Source organism: Aulostomus chinensis, chromosome 8, assembly GCF_037954235.1.
Source record: "Aulostomus chinensis isolate RoL2024-O1b breed Wild chromosome 8, RoL_Achi_v1.0, whole genome shotgun sequence".
Classification (NCBI taxonomy): Eukaryota; Metazoa; Chordata; class Actinopteri; order Syngnathiformes; family Aulostomidae; genus Aulostomus; species Aulostomus chinensis.
The window spans coordinates 28,229,523-28,252,729 of record NC_141327.1 but is presented as its reverse complement, the minus strand read 5'-3'; the positions used below and the strand labels follow the sequence as shown (position 1 = coordinate 28,252,729).

Sequence of the window (23,207 nt, the reverse complement as noted above, 5' to 3'; positions counted from 1 at the left end):
AATACTTGTACTTGTCCTGGAAACCTCACAAACCACCGAAAACAGCCGGTTGACTTCCTTTGGCTGCCTTTTCCTGACCAGGGACGTGAGTTTACTCCTGTTAGCAAACACGCTAATGACCAGACTGGTCATTAACACTCCCAGGCTCTTCATTTCTATTCACACAAACTAAATAAAAGAAATTAAATACAAAGTATAAAATAATTTATTCTTGACAATTGACGACACATTTTTTTTTTATAAATATCTTTTTTTTCCAGATACAATTTTCATTCCTGACAATACATGAAGAAGAGAAATAAGAATATCTGAGGTTCATGCACAGACGGCGGTCGATTCTTCCAAGTGACAGACACCAGGAGGAAGGAAGCTATGTTTTAGTGTCAAGGCAAAGTCAATGTCTTTCCACTAGAAAACCATGTTTCAGATACGTGTCATGCAGAGCGACGGACCACCAAAGTGCTTCAGTGTTGATACCCATAGTTCCACGGTCTCTCAGTAGAAATGCATACATGGCGATAAGTGCATAATATATTATACCACAGCTGCACAGGACACACAGGTTACAGACACCAAGACAGACGTACATCTCAGTCAAACGTTTGAATATTTCAGGTGACATTTTGTGCCGCGTTTTACATGACGGGTTGCTGTGATCAGGAGGAGTGAAGCGTCAAGCGCGTCACAGTTCAGGGCTTGAACCTCTCCACGTGACCAGATTCAGTTCCTCATCAGGAGACTTTGATTCTGTTTACATCTTTGCAGATGGTACGTATTTTAAGACTGCGGAGAGGAAATATGGACGTGCGATACATTCTCTTATTGCCAGGTTGTCTTAAGCTTGCGTTTAACGCCAAGACAAATGAGGGGGTTTTCCTTTCAGTCAGTTTCAACCCAAGCTTAGAGGAACAAACTGATCAAAATGGTGCAGGCATCATTCTGGTTTTGCTACACTCCTGTGTGGTTGGTATATACCATGATGGCCATCATACATTTTGGGCTTCAGATCACCTGGAGACACACACTTGAAGTGCACTTTTATCTGCACTTCCTCTTTTGTCCACCAGAGGCTACTGTGATGAAACTTTGGCTTAATTGAACTCAAAAAGAAGAAGCACCACGTCAGCAGGCGTCTGTGTGGTGCTGAGTCTTCCTGTTCCACTTCTACACCGGTCAAATCTTGCATGGCTCAAGGAGAACTTGATGATGTCAATGACGATGTCACTTGAGTTGGTGTGGGACGTCCTGCTTCTCTGGATCGTTAGCATGTCAGGCTAAATTAGCATAATGACCTCTAACATGACACAGGACAGATTCCAGTCCTGGTGCGTTGTGAGAAATGTAGGCTGCATGTTTTTACAAAGAAGATATCTGTGGCTCTGCTGCATAGATTTGAGTCCTTTAGAAACAGTCGGCGAGTTCTAGTGTTTAAAATGTCATTTTTATGGGTTAGAAATGATGATGGTGATAACAATTTGAACATGATGATAATGAGGTTATGTCTCAGACATGGCGACCACTGCTCCTCACCCCAGAAGCCAAACTGGCTTCAGAGGCTTAACAAGGTTTACAGACTGTGTTCAGTATGTGGGGCAACAAAAAATGAGTATGTCACTGTAGTGGCTCGCATGGTGAAACAAAAGAGAGAGAGAGAGAGATTAATAATATATTAATAGAAAAACAAGTCATCCTTTTCTTCAGAAGATGCAAATATCAGTAGGTCTGATTGACAAGTCTGGAAACAAACCACCTCCGCGACTGGCGTTCGCGTCCTGACTTCATCTCACATCCTATGATTAGGACATCTAATTGTGTCAGTTTGTGAGCACTGGATCGTATAAAGGGCATGAACACTGCACCCAAACCATTTGAGAGAACCAGTGAAACACATTTGTGGGCCAAACCTTGGGGGAGCAACTCAAAGCTACAAAATCAAAGTTCTGTTGGGAGCAGGGACGTTAAAGCGATGTTTCATTATTGCCGATATCACGAGACGCTGAAGGCTCCGCTCTCCGCTGACGAGGCTGCTACTTGTCTTGGAGAGCAGAGTGAAGCGTCAGCTGTAACAAAGTGCTTCTTGCGATACTTTATCATTGTTGTCAGTGCAGCTTCTCCCCACAATCAGGAGCCAGATTTGGTTGAGTTTCATTCACCTGCTGGTCACGATTTGGACCATGTCCACCTTAAGAGTAACTGTCCTTATCTGAGTCTGGGGAAGGCGGGCGAGAAATCTCGAAGAAGGACCCTGACGACTTCCGGGATTTAAGAAGTTGAAGCATCTCAGCCAGTTGAGTTTCCAGCGCCGCCATACGACTGTTCAGGGATTTGATGTCCCCTCTTAGTTCTTGTTTCAGCTCCAGGAAAGAGGCTTGCATGCTCTGCTCTGGAATAGGACCGAAGACTTTCTTGTCGTCAGACTGAACGGGACTTCGCTCCTGTGGCGTTCTAGCACCTCCAGCATTGTCCAAGCGGAGGTCACTCTTTGTGATGCCGCTATCGCAGGAGTCGGTTTTCTTGAGGGACATCTCATCCTGAGACTTAGTTCTATCTGGTAGCGTCTCCATGGATTCAGCCTTGGAAACACTGCTCCATGACTCGGCCTTCACAACGGACTCCTTAAATCGTCCCCAGCCTTTGGCTTTGGGCGGCTCAGCTGATTTGCATCCTGCCAGGTTGGTGTTTTGAGTAGTGGGGGAGTTTAGCATCACTCGGCTAGAGGTCTTGGATGAAGAGGACGCGGTGGCGGAGGTGGTCGTGGGTGTGCTCTCAGTCAACATGACGATACTTGTGGACTCCATGACTTTGGGTGACTCCATGCGAACGACGCCTTTCTCCACATCGGCGCTTCCTTGACCGACCCGCTCGTTGGCAAGACGCGCTTCTCTCTGCTGCCGAAAACGTTGGAAGAGCCGGCGGACTGGATGGTCCGGCGGAAGGTTCAGAGGAGCCTCGTTCTTCCTCTTCAGCATCTCCTCCTCCTCGCGTTTCACATCACTGATCTTCCTGAAGACGATCTGCGAGTGACAGAGTAAAAAAAAGAAAAAGAAAAAATCAACATCCAAAGTTACGTTATAATCACAGCGTTTGAGCTCCCACATTTGATGAAAACGGGTAAAAAAAAAAAGTTGGAAAAAATCAACTCATGAGGATGTGTGGATGAACTCTGCTGTTTCAGAGTGGCTTCATGTTCGAAGCCACGCATTCATCAGTGCAACGTAGAAACTGTAACCCCCAGAGGAGCCGAGGTCAAAGGTGTCAGCGCCACTCAGGTGTACAAGGAAACCATTCAAGAAGCCTTTTAATCCATTTTACTTACAGACTCTCTACAACTGAGACTTGATAAGGTTGAACAAATCTAAATCAACAGTAAAAATAACAGTAGTGGTGCGCTGGGTGAGCTCACCCGCTTCCTCAGGTTGTAGGTGAGCACCAGGTTTCTGGCGAAGTGGTTTGCGAAGGCCGAGTAAAACTCCAGAACTTTCTGCAACTCATCTCGTTTTATGATGTGGAGGTCGCAGTAGGTTAGCGCTCGGACGTTGGCGCAGGACTGAGCCAACGTCATCTCCTTCCAGAACACGTCACCGAACACGTCACCTTTACCTGCAGAGACACGGGCAGGTTAGACATCAGTGCGGTCCAAATAAACTCTATAAACCCTGAGGTCACCGTAACACAGAACCCACGGAACACATCTGAGTTTAGAAACAAACATCCTGTCCAGGGTGACCCCGCCTCTCACCCAGCTGGGATAGGCTGCAGCTCCCCTGGGCCTGTATAGGATAAACAGTATTGATAATGAATGAATGAACACGATGACATGATTTCCTCATCAATTCATCGGATTACTATTATGTCACTTACTCATTTGGTTATTAAAAAGTTGAAAACAGTCCTTCATATCTCCCACGCCAATTTGTCCTCTCCTAATGTGTCCAACCAGCAGGTCGGTTTCCTTCATGACATGACCAGGAAACCACATTGTTTTACTGTGAAAATGAATGAACAGGTCACAGATGGAAGGTGCTTGATGATCAATGACTTTGGAGTCGCGTCATCAGATCTGCAGACTCGTGTCTCAGACAGACCGAAACAGCCAGCGCAGGTGAACTGGGAGCTGGAGGAGGGCTCCATCCAAAGGGTCTTCAACTCCCACCTCCCATCCCACCAAGGAATCAGCCCACCTAGGAATTATCCTACAAGGAATCAGCCCACCTAGGAATCATCCTACCTAGGGATCAGTCCACCTAGGAATCATCCCACCCAAGAATCACCCTACCTGGGGATCATCCTACCTATGGAATTATCCTACCTAGGAATTATCCTACCTAGGGATCATCCTACCCAGGAATCATCCCGCCTGGGAATTATCCCACCTAGGAATCATCCTACCCAGGAATCAGCCCACCTAGGAATCATCCCACCTAGGAATCATCCTACCTAGGAACTATCCTACCTAGGAATTATCCCACCTAGGAATCAGCCCACCAAGGAATCATCCTACCTAGGAACTATCCTACCTAGGAATTATCCTACCCAGGAATCATCCTACCTAGGAATCATCCTACCCAGGAATCAGCCCACCTAGGAATCAGCCCACCCAAGAATCATCCTACCTAGGAATCATCCTACTTTGGAATCATCCTACCTAGGAATCATCCTACCCAGTAATCAGCCCACCAAGGAATCATCCCACCTAGGAATTATCCTATCCAGGAATCAGCCCACCTAGGAATCAGCCCACCCAAGAATCATCCTACCCAGTAATCAGCCCACCTAGGAATCATCCCACCTAGGAATTATCCCACCTAGGAATCATCCTACAGAGGAATCATCCTACCTAGGAACTATCCTACCTAGGAATTATCCTACCTCGGGATCATCCTACCTAGGAATCATCCCGCCTGGGAATTATCCTACCCAGGAATCAGCCCACCTAGGAATCATCCTACCTAGGAATCATCCCACCCAGGAATCAGCCCACCTAGGAATCAGCCAACCCAAGAATCATCCTACCTAGGAATCATCCTACCTAGGAATCATCCTACCCAGAAACCATCCAAGGAATCCTCACTGACATGACATGCAGTGTCTCTCTCCCTCAGCTCAGATGTTTTGTGTATCGTGACAGTGACATTTGCTTCCTCCATCACAAGCAGGCAGTGAGAAATCAAAAGTCGTCATGCCAACGAGGCCCTGCAGCAACGGTCCCACACACCCTGATGATGAAAATAGCAAGCAGCTGTTGGTTTGTATCGATGTGCATCCCAGCTTCTCTCAGCGTTTTCTCTGGAGCAGCCAAATCGCACTTTCACGTCTGCGTTTGACTTTCACAGAAGTTTCCATGAAGTGCAGAGACGCAACCCAGGACCTTCTTTTCGAACAGGAAATCATCAGAATTCGCTCTCATTTCATATCTTCAGGAGGGGCAACCTTCAACTGGATGTTCCGTTACCAGGTCTGTTTCTCTCATGTATTATTTCCAATCATTGTTTGAGTATTTAAATTAAGTAACTCATTTATTGGTTATTGATGATTGATTAGTTTATGGGTTCATTTTCATGGTCAAGTTACATCTAGAGTCAAGCTAGAGCCTTCCAGGATGTCATCACGCCACATTCTGACACTGACTCCATTATTATCATTATTATTATTACTACCTCCTCACCTAAAATGGCTACCACCTCGTCATCCTGGATAACCTCCAGTGACCCTGACACCACAAAGCAGAGGCTGTCAACACTCTCTCCGGCGTGGTAGATGAGGTCCCCCGGCGCACTGTGGATGGTCTGGAACTCCATGGCAAGCGCACGCAGGCAGCCATCGCTCGCCAGGCGAAACGCCGGGTGCTCCTTAAACACCTTCCTGTTGAGGTGGACGCAGATGTCCGCTCGCATGTCCTTTGGACAAATCTGAAGGACCTGCAGAGGCAGAGGTCAGGAGGGGAAGGCCCTCAAATCATCCTCGTCACTTCATGAACGCCACTGCCACGCTCTGCCGTACACTCGCTGTTACCTTGTCAGTGTCGATTCCTCTGGACATGGACCAGGTGGAAACGATGTAGTCCATCACCCGCTCGCTCAGGCCTTTGGGGACCTGGTAGAGTTGGAGGAAGTCTCGCACACTGTTGAGCATCTCGTGGTAGCGGTTGGTGTTGGCGTACATCTGCTGGAAAATGGTGGTGACGTTACCGAAGATGGTGGCGTACAGCAGTGCTACGAAGAAGAAGAAATGACGGGTTGGTAAAAACAAAGTTGGCTTCGACGTATCAGTCAGGCAGTGAGGGGAGAGGCAGCTCCGTTCCCCCAGTCACCTGACAATGATGATGTCCTTCAAAACAATTACCCGCCACTCCTTGATGAGATTAGCACGCCTTCAGTCGGTGAGGTGACAAGATAGACGGGAAGAGAAAGTGCTCCCCCATCCCTGACAGCGCTGGCGGAGGGATGAGTGTCTCCTGGCCACCACAGATCAGCTCATCAATAAAATCCTGCTCTTCCAGTCAGACTCAGCAACACTCGCTCACTGCCGTCAGCGTTATGGACGCAGGTCAAAAGATCAAAACAACCCCGCCCACCAGCAGACTGTCAGGCCTCGATGTGACCTTCAACAATGTCACTGCACAGTCTCAGCACAGCGAAGGAGCCAGAGACACCTGACACTGCAATGGCAGCTTAATGCTAACCTACGCTACGTGACACATGTGGACCCCCGACAAGCAGCTGAGGTACTGAGAACTGCCTTCTACAGAACTAAAGACATGTTAGAGTTCCCCTGCGTCAGGGCGAGTACCGGTCTGGAGACTCTGGCTCCACACGTCCTCAGAAACTCATCAAAAAACACAACTGCATGCGACAAAGATGGAGATCCACCTTGCTGACGTCACACACCGTGAGCCCTTTCATCCAGCCCATGTTTCTGAAACATCATCCCACCATCAGCTGCATCTGAAGCCGTCCAGCCATGGGTCCACAAATCTGACAGTTCAGTAAATATTTCAAAGAGGGACACGTCCCTGCTGCCCGCCACGTGTCACGCCTCATCACATCACCCGAGAAACAACCGTTACCGTGGGGAGTCGGCTCGACCACCTGACCTGGAACAGACGGACGGATGAGCGCCATTCAAACAGGAGAGAGAAGAACCGAGTCCACCTTCAGAGGTTTGACCAGAACACATTAGCCTGTCTCACACGTCTAACACCACAACGGGACATCACTTCTTCAATGCCATTTTTTGATTTTGTTTTTCCGTACAAACTGACAGGATTTTTTAATAAAACCCGTTGAATTCAAATGAGAAGCAGATCTTCGCGCTTCTGAGGTGAATTTCACTCCACTCCCTCTTACTGAGAAACCCACAAAAATCCAGAGACATTTGAGTTTTCATCAGTATTCCCACATGACAAGCCTCCATGTGATTGACATATCTGTGCTGTGTGATTGACAAGTCTATGAGGGGAATGTAGGAGGATTTTGACAAAAGAAACAAGCCGTCCTGACAGAGGGTTTTATTAAAATTACAGCACCAAGGGTTTCAGTCCATAGGCAAAGATATTATTTTGGACGTTGTTTTGTGGTTGTCTATCAAAGAACCAGGGAAATATTGGCCCAGATCAATGTCCCAACTGCTCATAGACAGGGATGTTACTTTTTTTTTGGGGGGGGGGGGGGTATTTACAGTCAGCGGGGTCAAAATCCAGAGAACTTTTTGAAAGCCATAATGTTTAAAATCTATTCATTGAGCTGCATGAGAGCAGAAAGCCAATATTCTGCTGAATGGGTTAGCATGTAAACAAGATAGTGCGTTGCCATGTTAGCATGTAATTGAGATAGCGCATAGCCATGTTAGCATATAATTACAATAGTGTGTAGCCATGGTAGCATGTAATCGAGATAGCGCATAGCCATGTTAGCGTGTAATCGAGAGCGCGTAGCCATCTTAGAACATAATTCCAGTAGCGCATAGCCATGTTAGCACATAATTACAATAGTGCGTAGCCATGTTAGCACATAATTACAATAGCACATAGCCATGTTAGCGTGTAATCGAGAGAGCGCGTAGCCATGTTAGCGTGTAATCGAGAAAGCACGTAGCCATGTTAGCACGTAATCGAGAAAGCGCGTAGCCACCTTACCACGAAGCCATGGATGCATAGAGAACTATCTGTTGAGAACTATCTGAATGATTTGGATTGAGGAGTTATTGATCATCTCCTCGGGACCCTGAATGACGTCACTTCACAGCGTGAAGACCTCAGTTCTAGAGATGAAGAAGAAAAGCCTGAAACCCAGAAAGTCTCCAGATGTCAACATCACATCCAGGTAACTCTGGATATCCTTTAGGGTGAATTTACTGAGTAGTTTATATCAAAGTGAGGCCAGGCTCTGATTCCCTCTAGATGTTCTGCTCTGTGTCAACCACCCTTTTTAGCTTATTTCCTATATCATCCTGATGCCAGGAAAACGCCTCGTCACCCTCAGCTGAGGATGTGTGAAGACTAAAATCCCCTGGCAGCTTCATCTGAGCTCTGAATATGAGCTGCTTGGTGTCAGGCCACATGGGCGGTAAATGATTGACAAAGCTGTCTGAGTCCTCGCTTCTGTTGGTGTACAGAGGCATTGTGGGATGTCACGTTAGAGCTGAGGGGACCAACGGGGATGGCGTCTAACGGGGTTGTACGGATGGACTTAAATACACCCGTGAATTACAGTTGTGACATGTTACACTTGACGTGCTGGATGGATGGATAGATAGATAGATGATAGATAGATAGATGGATAGATAGATAGATAGATGATAGATGGATAGATAGATGGATAGATAGATAGATAGATGATAGATGGATAGATAGATAGATAGATGGATAGATAGATAGATAGATAGATAGATAGATGATAGATGGATAGATAGATAGATAGATGGATAGATAGATAGATAGATAGATGATAGATGGATAGATAGATAGAAACATAGATAGAAAGATAGACAGGAAGATGGATAGATAGATCGAAAGATAGACAGGAAGATGGAGAGATAGATAGACAGATGGATAGAAAGAAAGATAGAAAGACAAATAAATAGATAGACTGATAGAAAGATGGATAGAGAGATAGATAAATAAATAGATAAATAGATAGAAAGATAGATAGATAGAAAGATAGATGGATAGATAGATAGATAGATGGATAGATAGATAGATAGATGGATAGATAGATAGATAGATTGATAGATTGATAGATAGAAAGATAGATAGATTGATAGATAGTGAATGAAATAACAGGAGAGATCAAGCAGCAGCATTTACCTGTGGGACCTGACCTGTCACCTGTCTCACGTCAATCATTTCATTCCCTTTTTGCGTTTGGGTGCATCAAACTCATGAGCCAATCAGGGTAAACGTGGTGGGTGGAGCGCGGGCCTGGTGGCACTGGTTAGTGTGGTGGTTGGTTAGTGGGCCTGCGACTTGAGAGACGCGGACGCCGTCGATCAGAGGGAGCATTTAAGTTGATCGTGGAGGTCGACAACTCGTTGGTCCCGGATGTAGGTGAATGTGCTACGTGTGCCTGTATTTTGTGCCGTAGCGAACCATTACAGCGTGAAGAGACGGGACGTGTGATGCAGTTAGTGACGTGCTAGCCAGGGGTAGCATACAGTGCTAATCCGCCTGTCTGTCGTAGCCTTAGCATTCAGGTGTTTACAAAGCTAAAAAGAGCGAATACTAATTCGACAAGAGATAGCGCTTGGAGCTGCGGCTCGTGTTATGACCATGTACGTGAAGGAGGCCGAGGTTTGGGGAAGGAGAGAGAGGAGAGAAGAGGAGAGAGAGAGAAGGGTTTCCACCAGATGGCGCTGCGGTTTTTCGGTTCATTCCGCCATCACAGTTTTCAGGCCCCACCGCACACAAGCTTCACTCCACAGGCCTGCAACGGGTTTAACTCGTTTATTGAGCGTTATGTGTGTGGGCCCACAGGTTCTCACTGACCTTTGAGTTTTTTATATTAAAGAAAACTGTTTTTTTTTTAAAGGCAACTGAAAGATTTTAAAGGTATCAAACTTCATTTATTTTGAACATAGTGGTGGTTGTTGTTTTTTTTTCTTGGAAATTAAAAAGATGTGAAACAAAAACTTTGTTTTGAAAATCTGTATTCATATATTTGACAATTCTGTGCATTTTATTTTGTTTTTTTTTCTATAAAAATAACTTTACATTTCATTTTGTGCAAATAAATACCTGTGAAGGGATTATTGTCTTTAAAGTACAGTTGAGGCGGTCATTATTAAAGTGACATATAAAACAGTTTTCCTACAAGGAGCCCAGGCCCAGTCTCGTGGTACCAGCCATTGTGTCGAACTACGCGGGTCCTGGGCGACAGATCGATACAAATTCGAAGCTCGTCAACGCTGCTCTCTCTCACTGAACCGCCTGCTTTGTCTCTGTTTGTCTCCCCAATCTTCAACCTGTGTGAGTTTCTGATCATCGACTCTGTGTTTGTAATTCAGGCTTCAGCCCTGCTACGCTCAGACGGTCATTGGAATCCTGGATCAATAAAACCCCGTTCACACTGAAGAACGCGTGTCAACCCGCGTTTGCTCGGCATCAGGGCGCATTCAAGCTTCCAGAAGACCCCGGGTCTGAACTCCCGCTGTGAGGCTGCGTGTGTGTGTGTTTCTCTCTCGTAAGTCATCGCGCTGACCACGTCATCATTACACGTAAATATGCGCCGGAACTCTGAGATGTAAACAAACGACAACATGGACGGCGCCGAGTCGAACGTTAGCGTTGTCGTTGCGTGCATGCAATGTTGTCTCTTTTGCAAAGCATACAAACTCGGCGCAGATTGGAGAATGTCCCAGCGCTAATGCAGCGAAGGAGGATGGAGTTTTTGGCGAGTCTGGAAGGGAGCCGAAGAAGCTACAGGCGAAGTCTGACAGGCGGCACAGTGACAAAATCAGGACGTGACAGGAAGGTCGCGTGAAACCTGAGATGACGGGGGTTGCCTTTTTCACACTGCAGGCAAATCGAGCCGAGCCGAGCCGAGCCCCTAAACACCCGGGTTGCTTGGCAAGTTGGTCAACGTGGGTCGAAATGCCGAGTCCATCCATCCATCGTCATCTTCCGCTTATTCCTACATTAAGGGTGGCGGGGGGGCTGGAGCCTATCCCAGCATCTATGGGCGAGAGGTGGGGTTCACCCTGGACAGGTCGCCAGTCCATTGCAGGGCCAACATAGAGACAGACAACCATTCACACTCACATTCATACCTACGGTCAATTTAGAGAATCAATCAGCCTCGTCCCCAAATTGATGTCTTTGGACTGTGGGAGGAAGCCGGAGTACCAGAGAGAACCCACGCAGGAACAGGGAGAACATGGAGACTCACACAGAAAGATCCCGCGCCCGAGCCGGGACTCGAACCCGGAACCTTCTTGCCGTGAGGCTACAGTGCTGACCACTGCACCCGAAAGACCCGAAATGCCGAGTCGACCCTTTCAAAGTGCCCAAAAACCGGTGTTGACCCGCGTTTTTGGTGCAGTGTGAAAGGGGCTTAAGTGAGAGAAACCGACTCACATCCGATCATCATCATGGCCACAGCGAAGATCTTCTCGCCATCTGTGTTGGGGGCGATGTTTCCGAAGCCGATGCTGGTGAGACTGGTCATGGTGAAGTACAGCGATGTGATGTAGACCGAGTCTTTGCTGGGGCCACCCTCCCAGCGGCCAGAACCCGAGGTGTTGAATCTGTAGGGCGTCCCAACAGTCTCCCCCAGCATGTACAGCCAGCTGTCCATCCTTACACTGTTGGCGTCCTCGTCGATCACCTCGTAGTCGCCGATGCTGTACCAGATACAGGCCAGCCAGTGCGCTGCCAGGCCAAACACGCACACCAGCAAAACCAGCACAGCGGCACCGTACTCAATGTAGTGGTCCAGCTTCCTGGCAACCCGGCCCAGACGCAGCAGACGGACCACTTTGAGGGAGCTGAAGAGACTGCTGATGCCCTGCAGAGGAACAGGAAGTTGTCACAGGGCGTCTGACACCAAACCCTCAGGACGATGTTTGAACGAGTGACATTTAAGAGATCTGATCCAGTGTGTGACCCTCAAACTTTCATTCAGAAACAATTACATGAATGCCTAAACATTCACAAACGTGGGATTGTTAGCATAACATTTATTCTTCTTTATATATGAGGCATGTATGAAACACGCGTGAGGCATGTATGACGCACATGAAGCATGTACAGAACACTTAACGCGGCCTGAAGCCAAGTATCTGTTTGACTGTGTTTATCATATTCCTTTCCTATTTTTGACATTTGCTGATCGCTGCTTTTTTGTGTTTAAAGCAGACGATGCACGGACGTATTGGAGTCGTCAGCAGTTCCACGGGGCTCGGTCCCGACCTTCACCTCCTCACCCGTTTGAAGTCATCGTGCGGCGTGAAGTCGTCGCCTGAATGTCAAACGGTCTGTTCCATCACCCAGACGACAGTCCCGCTGGCTGCAGGAGGCTCAAACCCCGGTCTCCTCCGCCTCTGATATTCTGTTCTAAACGGCTGTGAGGAGCGACTTCGCCTGGTTTACTTGTTACTTGTAATCAGCCTTTTAGTTTGTACAGGTTGCTGCCGGTGAATCAATGATATTTTTGAAGGTCAAACCAGCGATGCTGCATCACATGGTTGTTTTTTTGTTTCCATACATAAAGTGAATAAAAACACACCGGGCAGCCCTGGTCTTTCTGGTGAGACCGTCAGCGACGCATGGAGTCGTTTAGAGCAACTCTCGTTCTACGTGAGAGAGGAGAAAAGCCTACGGACCTCGTCGACGTTCTCAAAGGCGTTGATGACATCATAGGGCAGGCAGGACAGGAGGTCGATGACGAACCAGGTCTTGACGTAGTTCATGCGGATGAGTTTGGGGTCAGAGATGACCTCTCCGGCCGGGCCGACAAAGGTGGTGTGGAAGTTGAGGACAATGTCAACGAGGAAGATGACGTCCACAATGCTGTCGATCACCAGCCAGGTGACGTTGTTCTGTTTGGTCTTGAAGGAGACGTTGTAGGGAACCATGATGGCGGTGTAGAAGGTGAGGATGAGGATGACCCAGTCCCAGGTGGTCTTGAAGAGGCAGTAGTGGAGGATGATGTGCGGGGGCGTCTTCGGCGTTTCCTGTTTGTACTGAGGCAGGATGTCTGAGCCCAGCTGCAAAACCTGAGATACGTTTGACAGACGAACACACCGGGACGTGAGCCATCACCACCGTGGAGACCTGTACCATCATCATCATCAACATCATCATCAAGTGACCACAGAGAAAGAGAGAGAGAGACTCGGACTTGTCTGTTCAACACACGTAAACTGTCCGCGGGGATGCTGGTCGACCTCAAAACCACGTTAACACACAACAACGAGGAGCCTAAACAGGCCCTTGCGTCTGAGGATCTGTGACGGTTCTAAAGCCTGAAGTGGTGTTGCTGACATTCGCGTGAGCCCGCAGTCGTACATCACGCTGACCACCAGCGGGTCGCCACTAAGGATTGCAACCTCCTGGAAATCTGGAAAAGTCCTCAAGTGTCTGGCGTCACACCCGTCGGAGGCCTGCCAGACTTTATGACATTCCGTGATGTCATCCTGTGTTTCATAGGTAGAATAGACAAAGATGCTTCTGGAGAGACACTCTGGTTCCTGCCTTTCGGGGGTAATTTAAAACAGATCTTGCAGCCGAGGTTCCGAGGCTCTCCAGGGACCCTGAGACGTCGCCCGGGGGATGAGGAACAAGGAAGCTAACAACAGGAGGTTCTACTGTTCTAAACTTCTAAAAGAAAAGATGAGAGTACAGCAGTGAGAATGTTACAAATACGGCACCCATGCACACAAATATCCATGTTTTGTTTTTGTTTTTTTTGGTGGGTAGAAAAAATGTTCTGTCCTCAAGATACCATGTTGAGTGTCGGTGCGCTGCTGCTGCTGGATCTCTGCATGGAAGACGCGCCGACCAGCAACCACCGAAGGTCCCGCACAGTGGACAACGACCTCGTACAACCCCTGGTTAACCATGATCATGCAGTGAGGCTCCTCAGTATTTGTCGGGGGAGAAAATATGTAACGGTTCCTTGATTCCAGACTTGAAAATTGAACAAACAGAACATTCTGACGCTGCTACACGAGAGCTGCGTCTCAACCTAAATATGCAGAACCACAGGACCACGTTTGCACGAGAGGAAGCGGCGGCAGCGGCGGCGGCAGGATCTGACCTCTGCGAGCCGCGAGGGTTTATGGATGTTTTCTCCTTTCTGAACAGCCGGAGCAAGCTGCTGCAGAACTCCTCGACTGCTGGTTAACGCACGAGTCAGTCGGGCGAATTTGCCCCAACCTGTTGACGAGAAACCAGAAGACTGAGGCCACATGCATCACTGCGCTGGAGACGTAACTCCGGCAGCTGAGGAGCAGGAGCTGCTCTTGTTCCAAGAGTGGTGTTTGGTTCGTGCAGCTCACCTTTGGAAGACTCGTCGTCAATCGGTTGCTTGAAGGCGGTGATGTCGCTGAACGTGCAGAGAAACAGGACGACTTTGTCCTGCTCGTTCCTGATTGGCGCGATCTTCACGAAAAACCACACAGGCATCCCTGCGGTGACATCATCAAGACAGCAAAATGAAATCCCGCCAGGCCGAAACTGAGCTGAAGTTTGACTGATCAGCACAAACTGATGTCAGCCTGCGGCGATTCCTGACAATTTTAACTGTGGAGAGCTCGCGACCCAGAGCAGGTCAAAGGTCAGTTGATGGACAATGGAGGAGGAGCATCACATCAGAAGACATTTATGTGTCGTGACAACTGAGACGGCATCAATGCAGCATGACAACGCCAACTTACGGTTCTTCTTGTACATCAGAATCTCAAACGAGTTCATCTCGTAGCCCTCGAAGGTCTGACGAACCTTCTCCGTGGTCTCCTTGTCGGTCAGCTCGCCGTACATGAAGCTGCGGGAGAAAACACACCTCTTACTTCTTAGTTGTTGTCATTTTTGCGTCCTTCTTCTTCCTTTTTTGTTTTTCTTGTTTTTTTTACCTGCAAGTGCTGCTCTTCTGCATGACTTCGGCTCGGTGGTAACCAGATAATTTACAGAAGCCGTCGTTGCTGTAGACGATCGGCCAGTCGACGATCTGAGCATTTCCCAGCACGAAGTTGGTGTCTGACCCCAGAAACCAGATGATTAGAGTCACGCCCCCTCCCCAGCGGTAGATCACATCCATCAGTTCATTGGTCATTTTCTTCTCTGAGGTCATCTGTCAATCTATCTGGTGCTGTTAGCTCGACGCTAACACAAAAATCAGCTAGCATGTCACACAACATCACACTCTTCATCCACCTGGTGTCAGCAAGATGGCTGTCGGGTGACGGGGGATCATCCAGTTTATTCAGGAAGACACAAGAAGATTGTAGGTGATGGGTAAGTATAAGGTGATGAATGGATGAATATCAGGTGATGAATGGGTGAGTTATAGGTGGTGAACTGATGAGTATGAGGTGATGAACAGGTGAGTATGAGATGAGCAGGTGAGTATGACTGATGAACGGGTGAGTAAGACTGATGAAGGGGTGAGTAAAACTGATGAAGGGGTGAGTATGACGTGATGAATGGGTGAATATCAGGTGATGAATGGGTGAGTATGACTGAACAGGTGAGTATGACTGATGAACGGGTGAGTATGAGATGAGCAGGTGAGTATAACTGATGAATGGGTGAGTATGAGATGAGCAGGTGAGTATGACTGATGAATGGGTGAGTATGAGATGAGCAGGTGAGTATGACTGATGAATGGGTGAGTATGAGATGAGCAGGTGAGTATGACTGATGAACGGGTGAGTATGAGATGAGCAGGTGAGTATGACTGATGAACAGGTGAGTATGAGATGAGCAGGTGAGTATGACTGATGAACAGGTGAGTATGAGATGAACAGGTAAGTATGACCGATGAAGGGGTGAGTCTGAGACGAGCAGGTGAGTATGACTGATGAACAGGTGAGTATGAGATGAACAGGTAAGTATGACCGATGAAGGGGTGAATATGAGATGAGCAGGTGAGTATGACTGATGAACAGGTGAGTATGAGATGAACAGGTAAGTATGACCGATGAAGGGGTGAGTATGAGGTGATGAAGGGGTGAATACGCTCACAGGTTTAAACATTCATGTGGAAAAAGCAGCTTCCTGTTAAAGCACCGGTGAACCTGGGCGCGTTAACGCAGCAAACACCCACGTTCCAATCAAGTCAAAGAACCGGACAGAACCAGACGGAACCGGGACGGATCTTACCGTTGGACCGGCGGACGATGTTCTCCAGGAAGGTGTTCTGGGGGGCCACGAGACCACGCCGTCCTCCCGCCATCCTGCTGTCTCCTGCAGCGCGAGACACAGACTCTTCCCGCCACTCACATAGGATGCAGCACGAGCTCTCCCCCTGCGTGCGCGCGCGCGTGTGTGTGTGTGTGTGTGAGAGAGAGAGAGAGAGAGAGAGAGAGAGTCTGCAGGCTTGCGATTGGCAGATGGCTGCAGCACGAGCTCGCGGGAGGAGAGAAAGAGGGAGGGTGGAATCATGTTTTTATTTTATTTTATTTTAATGTATTATTATTATTATTATTATTATTAGTGACGTGTATCAAAAGCAGATCAATCATCGCGTCTTTCTACTGTTTGATGCTCTGACATCATCACGGCACCTGCATCTTCATCATCACCACCTAAAGGGCCAGAATTTGTGCTGTAGGTTTTTAAGTTATGAATTGGAAAATCTTTTATCAATAAACCTGCTGGTTCCGGATCAATAACTTGTTTTCAAACTGTTCAGTTTTATCAAGTAGGAGCAGCTTTAATGTCTAATGTGACCCCGAGCGATTAAAACGCACTGCAGGAGGAACATTAAGGGATTAATTAATGTTCTAATGACGTCACTATTGATTGGTTTCAACTACTGAAAGAAAGTTCCTGATTTTATCGAAAGAGTTGCCTGATGCTCAAATTGTGTGTGTGTGTGCGTGTGTGTGTGTGTTAACTTGTATTGATTGCGGCACACTGGTGCCTCATGAAGTCCTATTTTTAGATGAAGTGATAAAACAAATCTTATATTTAGATGTGACGTCGTTTTATTCCATTCTAAAATTTGTTAAAAACAAAAACAAAACAAAAACGAGATCATTGGAGGTGAACTTTGACCTGAGAGTTTTAGGGTACGTCTGTGAATCAGCAACTGGAGTCTTGCACGATGTCGCCCTCTGCTGGATCTGGCAAGTCAGTGTATGACAATCTCATGATGTTAGACTTAAATGTGCGTTTCGTCTTCTTCATTGGTAGTTTTAGTGCTTGTACGTTTATTTTTTCCGGCTTGTCCAGGCTTGGCTGACTCGACTGCTCCTCCAGTTTATCCGATTTAGTTTTATTCCATTTTTTAAAATTTGTATTTACAGTGATCCGGTTCAACGAGGCGGAGGGATGTGCTACTGCCGCGGCAGGAGTCGCACGATGCGTAACAAGTCTTCCGCCGCGGTGGTTAGGACCGCTCGCTCACGGCCTGAAAGCGGTTCATTTCCCGTTAAGGGAAACAATTTCCGCGTTTCAAGCGATTCCACGGCCAGCAGAGACTCAGCTGTCACCCCAGGCGATGTGTTTGGCTCTGAAGTCAGCGAATGTAGCGCGGCGGGTGCGCGCACACTAGCGCCGCGGAGGCCGTGCGGCGGCAGGGGGAACAGCAGCACAAACACGTCCGACTCCCGCTGACAACCACAACCAACGCTGCGGCTTCACACGGCGGGTTCGAGTGCGGAAATGCCGGGAATGATGGACAAGGGCTCTGAGTATTTGGGGAAGGGTCGCTCGAACGGAACCAAGAGTCCGTCCAACGCCTCAAACGGACATTTCTCTGACGAGAGCGGCAGCGACGACGAGCACGGTGAGTAGCCTCGAACACGCGAACACCCCCCACCACCACCACCACCACCATCCCCCAAACGTCCGCATGTCGCGTCCGTGAGTCGTGAAGATCTCCAGGAAAAACGTCTCTTGTTGCCGTTTCAGATGTGGGGATGCGGGTCGGAGCGGACTACCAGGCCAACATCCCCGAGTTCGACGCCGGTGAGTTTTGCCGCTTCGATCGGGACCGTCGGTCTGGCGGTGGTAGCCTCGGTCACAGAGGGGCCTCTCGCTGGAACTGTGACGTCAGAGGACCTTTAAAACGCTCGTCCGCCGCGAGTTAATACATCAGAAACACAGATAATGACAGTGAGGTGGTCAGGAGGACGGCGAGTTTTAGACAGACGGACCCAAGCTACCAGCGTCATGCTGCTGGTTTGTTGTCATCGCGTCACACACATGACGTCATCCCTCAGGTGATACATCGGGAGATTTTATCCAGTTCACTTTATTTCTATGCCGGAAATGTCGAAAGCGGTCTTAATGTCTGTGTCACAGAAGGACCGGACTTAGCTGTTGTGTGACGACCCTTCACGTCATCACCGTGGAGAGTGATGTCACAGCTCAGTCTGGAAAGATCAAGGCTCCTCTGACTTGAGAATCCCCTGATCCTGTCGAGCTCTTGTCCCCCTTTTACCTGATCTCGACCATCAGAAGGGATGATGTCACTCATACGCCTTCATAGTATTTCCCCAAGTACGCACAAATACAATTTACACAAGTTGTAGTTTACATGTTGACAGTGTAGAAATATTGAGATACACACATGTTGATTGTGCATGTGCGTGACGTAGTACACGTCTCATACACAACCATAGGGTAAACATTGAATGTAACACACTTGGAGCTCCTGTACACACACCTGAGCTTCTTATCCCAGGTTTATATTTACATTCACACTCAGCAGGAACCTCTAGAATCATTACGTTAAACTCCAGCTGTCTATTTTTCTCAGATGTGTATCAGAGTTCTTGAAGGAACCAGTCTGTTCTCCTGTAGCTGACGTTCGAGCTGTCAGAGCTTCACCATCAGTCACGTTCCTCCATCAGCGCGACGCTTTGTGCTTTCCTCCAGCAGATGAGACGTTTCTCTGCTGGACAAATGCCCGTGGTTCCATGACCACTAGAGGGCGCCGGTGTTGTTAGTGAGGGTTCTAAGGTGGTTCTCTGCGGAACCGACTGTAGCACCCATGAGTTCCTGGTGGCGATTAAAACTTTGGTCCTTGTGACATTTCAGGTTCCACCAAGTACTCGGACAAAGACAGCGGAGGGATGCTGGTTTGGTCCCCCTACCACACCATCGTTGACTCCAAACGTGAGTGAACTCGCCGTCTGATCTCGCCGTCTGTCAGGTCCTGGTGTGACGTGTGTGTTTCTCTCCACAGTGGATGAGTACATCGCGCTGGCTAAAGAGAAACACGGCTACAACGTGGAGCAGGTGACGCCGCACGGATTCGTTTGTTACATTTCAGCTCATTTGTGATCCACTTGGATCTGCTACAAATGCTGTCCGTGGTTGACGCGCGCGTGTGTGTGTGTGTGTGTGTGTGTGTGTGTGTGTGTGTGTGTGTGTGTGTGTGTGTGTGTGTGTGTGTGTGTGTGTGTGTGTGTGTGTGTTTGTTTGTCTCTAGGCGCTGGGGATGCTCTTCTGGCACAAACACAACATCGAGAAGTCTCTGGCTGATCTGCCGAACTTCACTCCGTTCCCGGACGAGTGGACGGTGGAGGACAAGGTGCTGTTCGAGCAGGCGTTCAGCTTCCATGGGAAGAGCTTCCACCGCATCCAGCAGATGGTAACGGCCCGGCACCCCCACCCCCACCACCATGTGTGGCGAGCTGATCGTCGTGATTCTGTTGTTTCCATGGAGATGCAGGTTTTGATCCAGTCAGTCGTGTGTGTTTTCAGTTGCCGGACAAGTCCATTGCCAGTCTGGTCAAGTATTACTACTCGTGGAAGAAGACGCGCTCCAGAACCAGCCTGATGGACCGGCAGGCTCGCAAGCTGGCCAACAGAAGTAACCAGGGCGACAGGTGTGACACGCCAGACGCTGCTGCTGATTAAAATCAAAACATCTGAAGGTCAAAGGTGACCTAATATTGGCTCGTTGTTGTTGCCGTAGTGATGAGGAGATGGAGGAGGCCAACCCAATTGAAGCCAATGACAGCGACTACGATCCCACCAAGGAGACCAAGAAGGAGGTGAGTGAGCAGACCCCAGGCTGCGGGGCAGGAGGGGACCTCGGCTGTGGCGAGGAGCTTGTAACTGTGTTTTTTTGCCGTTTCCCAGCAGAACCAGGTGGAGCCGGTGGTACCGGGCTCCAAGGTGGCTTTAGGTAGACGGGAACACCAGACCCTGCAACATCGGCACCATCAGCGTTCCCGCTGCCGCCCCCCTAAAGGCATGTACCTGACCCAGGAGGATGTGGTGGCGGTCTCCTGCAGCGCCTCTGCTGCCAACACCCTCCTCCGTCAGCTGGACATGGAGCTGGTGTCCCTCAAGAGACAGGTAGGAGGACCTGCTGCAGTGAGGAGCACAGAAAACCAGTCTTCCATTCAGGTGTGACATCATGCTGACATCACATAATCTCATCAGATTGATCGGGGGGGGGGGGGGATTGACCTCGACCTTCTTGATCCTGGTCAACCTGATCATAGAGGCTGTTTTTAGCTTCTGTCACCACGAATAGCAGCTTGGTGAAGCCGCGCTAACCTGCGACGGTGTTTCTGATTGGTTCCTCAGGTCCAAAACGCCAAACAGATGAACAGCGGACTGAAACATATGTTGGAGTCAGGGATCGACGAGTTCAGGCTGCCAGAGGTTGGTTCTCTTTGTTTGTGTTTATTATTCGCTCACATTCTGTGTTTTGTTAGAATGTTTTCTGGTGGCTTGGTCACCCAGAAGTCACATGATCAGACCGTAAATAAAGATGGATGACGTGTCCTCTTAATGAATAAAGACAAAGCGGTCAGGATTTCTGAGCTGTTCATCAACCAGCCACCAAGGGGAATGATGTCATCCATCTTTAGGTACAGTAGATGGTCAGGAGCCAGGGAAGTTTGAGGTCAAAGGTCACTGGGTTCCTTCTTCGTATTAGAATTATTCATCACTAGTCACTAGAAGTCGATACGCTGACCTGAACTTTTGCGTTTGGTGTTCCAGTGCAACCAGAAGGTGAACGCTCGCTGGACCACAGACGAGCAGCTGCTGGCTGTTCAGGGTGAGTTCCATCACTGTTCTAGGGGGGCTGGTTAGCATAGCATGTAAGCATAGTAACGATGGTCGACCAGGGGTGGAGGCTGCTGGTGTCCTGGGGGGTTTTCATGTGTGTACGACACTCTTAACACATTATAAATGTGACGTTTCCCCTCCATCGTCTGCTAACTTAGTTTAAGACATGATGACATCATTGTTCCACGATGTGCTCCAGGTGTCAGGAAATACGGCAAAGACTTCCAGGCCATTGCCGATGTCATTGGCAACAAGACAGTTGGGCAGGTGAAGAACTTCTTTGTCAACTACCGGCGGCGGTTCAACCTGGAGGAGGTTCTGCAGGAGTGGGAGGCGGAGCAAGGAACCCGAGCTCCCAACGGAGACAGCGCCACTTCTGGAGAGGAGGGAAAGAACAGCTCTACCACGCCATCAGGGAAGAGCACTGACGAAGAGGACGAAGAGGTACGTCTGTGGGGTTTATCTGTAGTCTGCCCGCAGACATGGATGAAGGCGAGTCTACGCTATGACATCAGCAGGACCTCTTACCCAAATGACCTGCTAGTTTCAGCTAGTTTGGTGGAAGTGAAGTAGCGAGTTTAGCAGTAGCGGCTACACTTGTGTAGCGGTAGCGGCTGCTGCTAAGTTTGTGTAGCGGTAGCGACTATGCTTTTGTAGCAGCTAAGCTAGTGTAGATGTAGCAGCTAAGCTAGTGTAGCAGTACTTTGTAGTTGGTCTGTAATTGATTCATTCAACGCCCTGTGAGCATCTCTAACTGTGGCCCCGCCCTCTTCTCTACAGGGTCACGTGACCTCCTCTGGTGCATCTCCTGCTGCCTCCTGCTCTTCATCATCTCAGACTCCAGTCACGTCCAGTGCCGCTGCTGCTGCCTCCTCCTCCCTCCACCAGCCCCCTCCACTCCTGCGTCCCTCGCTGCCTGCCACGCCCTCCCTGCACCGCCAGCCGCCACCCCTCCAACAACAGGCTCGCTTCCTGCAGCCCCGCCCCACTCTGCAACAGCCGCCTCCGCTCATCCGCCCTTCCAACCCTCTGCCTCCGCGCCTCAACCCCCGCCCTCCCGCTCCCATGAGCCTTAACAGCAGCCTGGGTGGTTCAGGCCCGGGCGCTGGTCAGCAGCCCTCCGCCATGGCTGTCCACCAATCAGAAACGGCCTCGTCTTCCTCACTCCACTGACCGCTGAAGAGAGGGAAGACAGGCTACGTTCAGGTCTGGCAAGGAAATTTGAACATTGTTGCCACAAGTGAGCAGAAACACATCAACCACAAAGCAAAAAGTTCTTACCAGCTGACGACGAGGGTCACGTGATGCTTGTCCCTCCAACAGGACTCGGGCGCATCGTAACCAGCGTGACTGCTTTTGTGATCTGTACAGACGGTCGTGACGTGTCTGGTGGTGTCCCACTAGGTTGCATCCAGTGATCTGGTTCAGCAGTCAAGTGCCACGATGAACATGGTGGCGTCTCCGTGGTAACTGGTGGTACAGTGTTGTGTATGTTACGTTAGCCGTGTAAACATGTACAGTTTGTGATGTCAATAACTTGTTAGCAAACTACATTTTGGAGATGAGGCTTTCACTTCTTCAGTGTCTGTAAATGTTGCATTTAACCATGAAACTGTCCCTCGTCGTTCCCATTGCTGTTACTAACAAGAGGTCATCGTTTCTTCTTCCTGGTGCTAGCAGCTCGGACCCGCGCGAACCACCATCTTTGTGAAAGTGCTCTTAATGCTTTTGACACAAACTGGAATCAGCTGTTCATTAAAAACTACGTTTGTACCGTCACGCTGTCTTGAGTCTTCAGTCTCTGAGACAAACAAGCTGCGGCACTCCATGCACTTTGCACCTCATGTGTCTGGTGTTCTGCATCTCCGTGGCAACAGCCTAAAGGCGGCTCTCCGTAGGGAGAATGCCGCTGCCTCTTAAATCCAGCAGCAGAAAATTGTGATGACGCCAACGATCCAACATGCCTGCCAGTGTGTATCAATGTCTTTGATATGGCTGCTGCCTTTTGCAGTAA

General features: G+C 48.9%; 2 protein-coding genes across 6 annotated transcripts; one reads left to right on the top strand and one right to left on the bottom strand.

Moving 5' to 3' along the window:
• Positions 1 to 235: 235 nt before the first annotated feature.
• Positions 236 to 16,430, bottom strand: kcnh1b (potassium voltage-gated channel, subfamily H (eag-related), member 1b). The gene is made up of 11 exons (XM_086212227.1): positions 16,316 to 16,430; positions 15,067 to 15,190; positions 14,872 to 14,978; positions 14,494 to 14,622; positions 14,253 to 14,371; positions 12,817 to 13,209; positions 11,570 to 11,999; positions 6,013 to 6,212; positions 5,666 to 5,918; positions 3,404 to 3,600; positions 236 to 3,014 (listed from the first exon to the last, which is right to left on the bottom strand). The coding sequence occupies exons 1-11, from the start codon at positions 16,386 to 16,388 to the stop codon at positions 2,184 to 2,186; spliced, it is 2,856 nt and encodes a 951-aa protein (XP_086068353.1). The 5' UTR covers positions 16,389 to 16,430; the 3' UTR covers positions 236 to 2,183.
• A 1,163-nt stretch (positions 16,431 to 17,593) lies between these two features.
• Positions 17,594 to 22,966, top strand: rcor3 (REST corepressor 3). 5 transcript variants are annotated; one of them, XM_086212219.1, is made up of 12 exons: positions 17,595 to 17,945; positions 18,071 to 18,127; positions 19,202 to 19,279; positions 19,350 to 19,402; positions 19,596 to 19,757; positions 19,871 to 19,995; positions 20,085 to 20,163; positions 20,255 to 20,521; positions 20,705 to 20,782; positions 21,125 to 21,182; positions 21,393 to 21,637; positions 21,974 to 22,966. In XM_086212219.1, exons 1-12 carry the CDS (start codon positions 17,822 to 17,824, stop codon positions 22,364 to 22,366), a joined length of 1,719 nt encoding a protein of 572 aa, XP_086068345.1. In that variant the 5' UTR covers positions 17,595 to 17,821; the 3' UTR covers positions 22,367 to 22,966. The 5 variants fall into 5 exon arrangements, with proteins under 5 accessions (XP_086068348.1, XP_086068345.1, XP_086068344.1 ...); XM_086212218.1 differs by having other exon boundaries at positions 17,598 to 17,945; positions 20,252 to 20,521; XM_086212221.1 differs by having other exon boundaries at positions 17,600 to 17,945; positions 20,255 to 20,470.
• Positions 22,967 to 23,207: the final 241 nt, after the last annotated feature.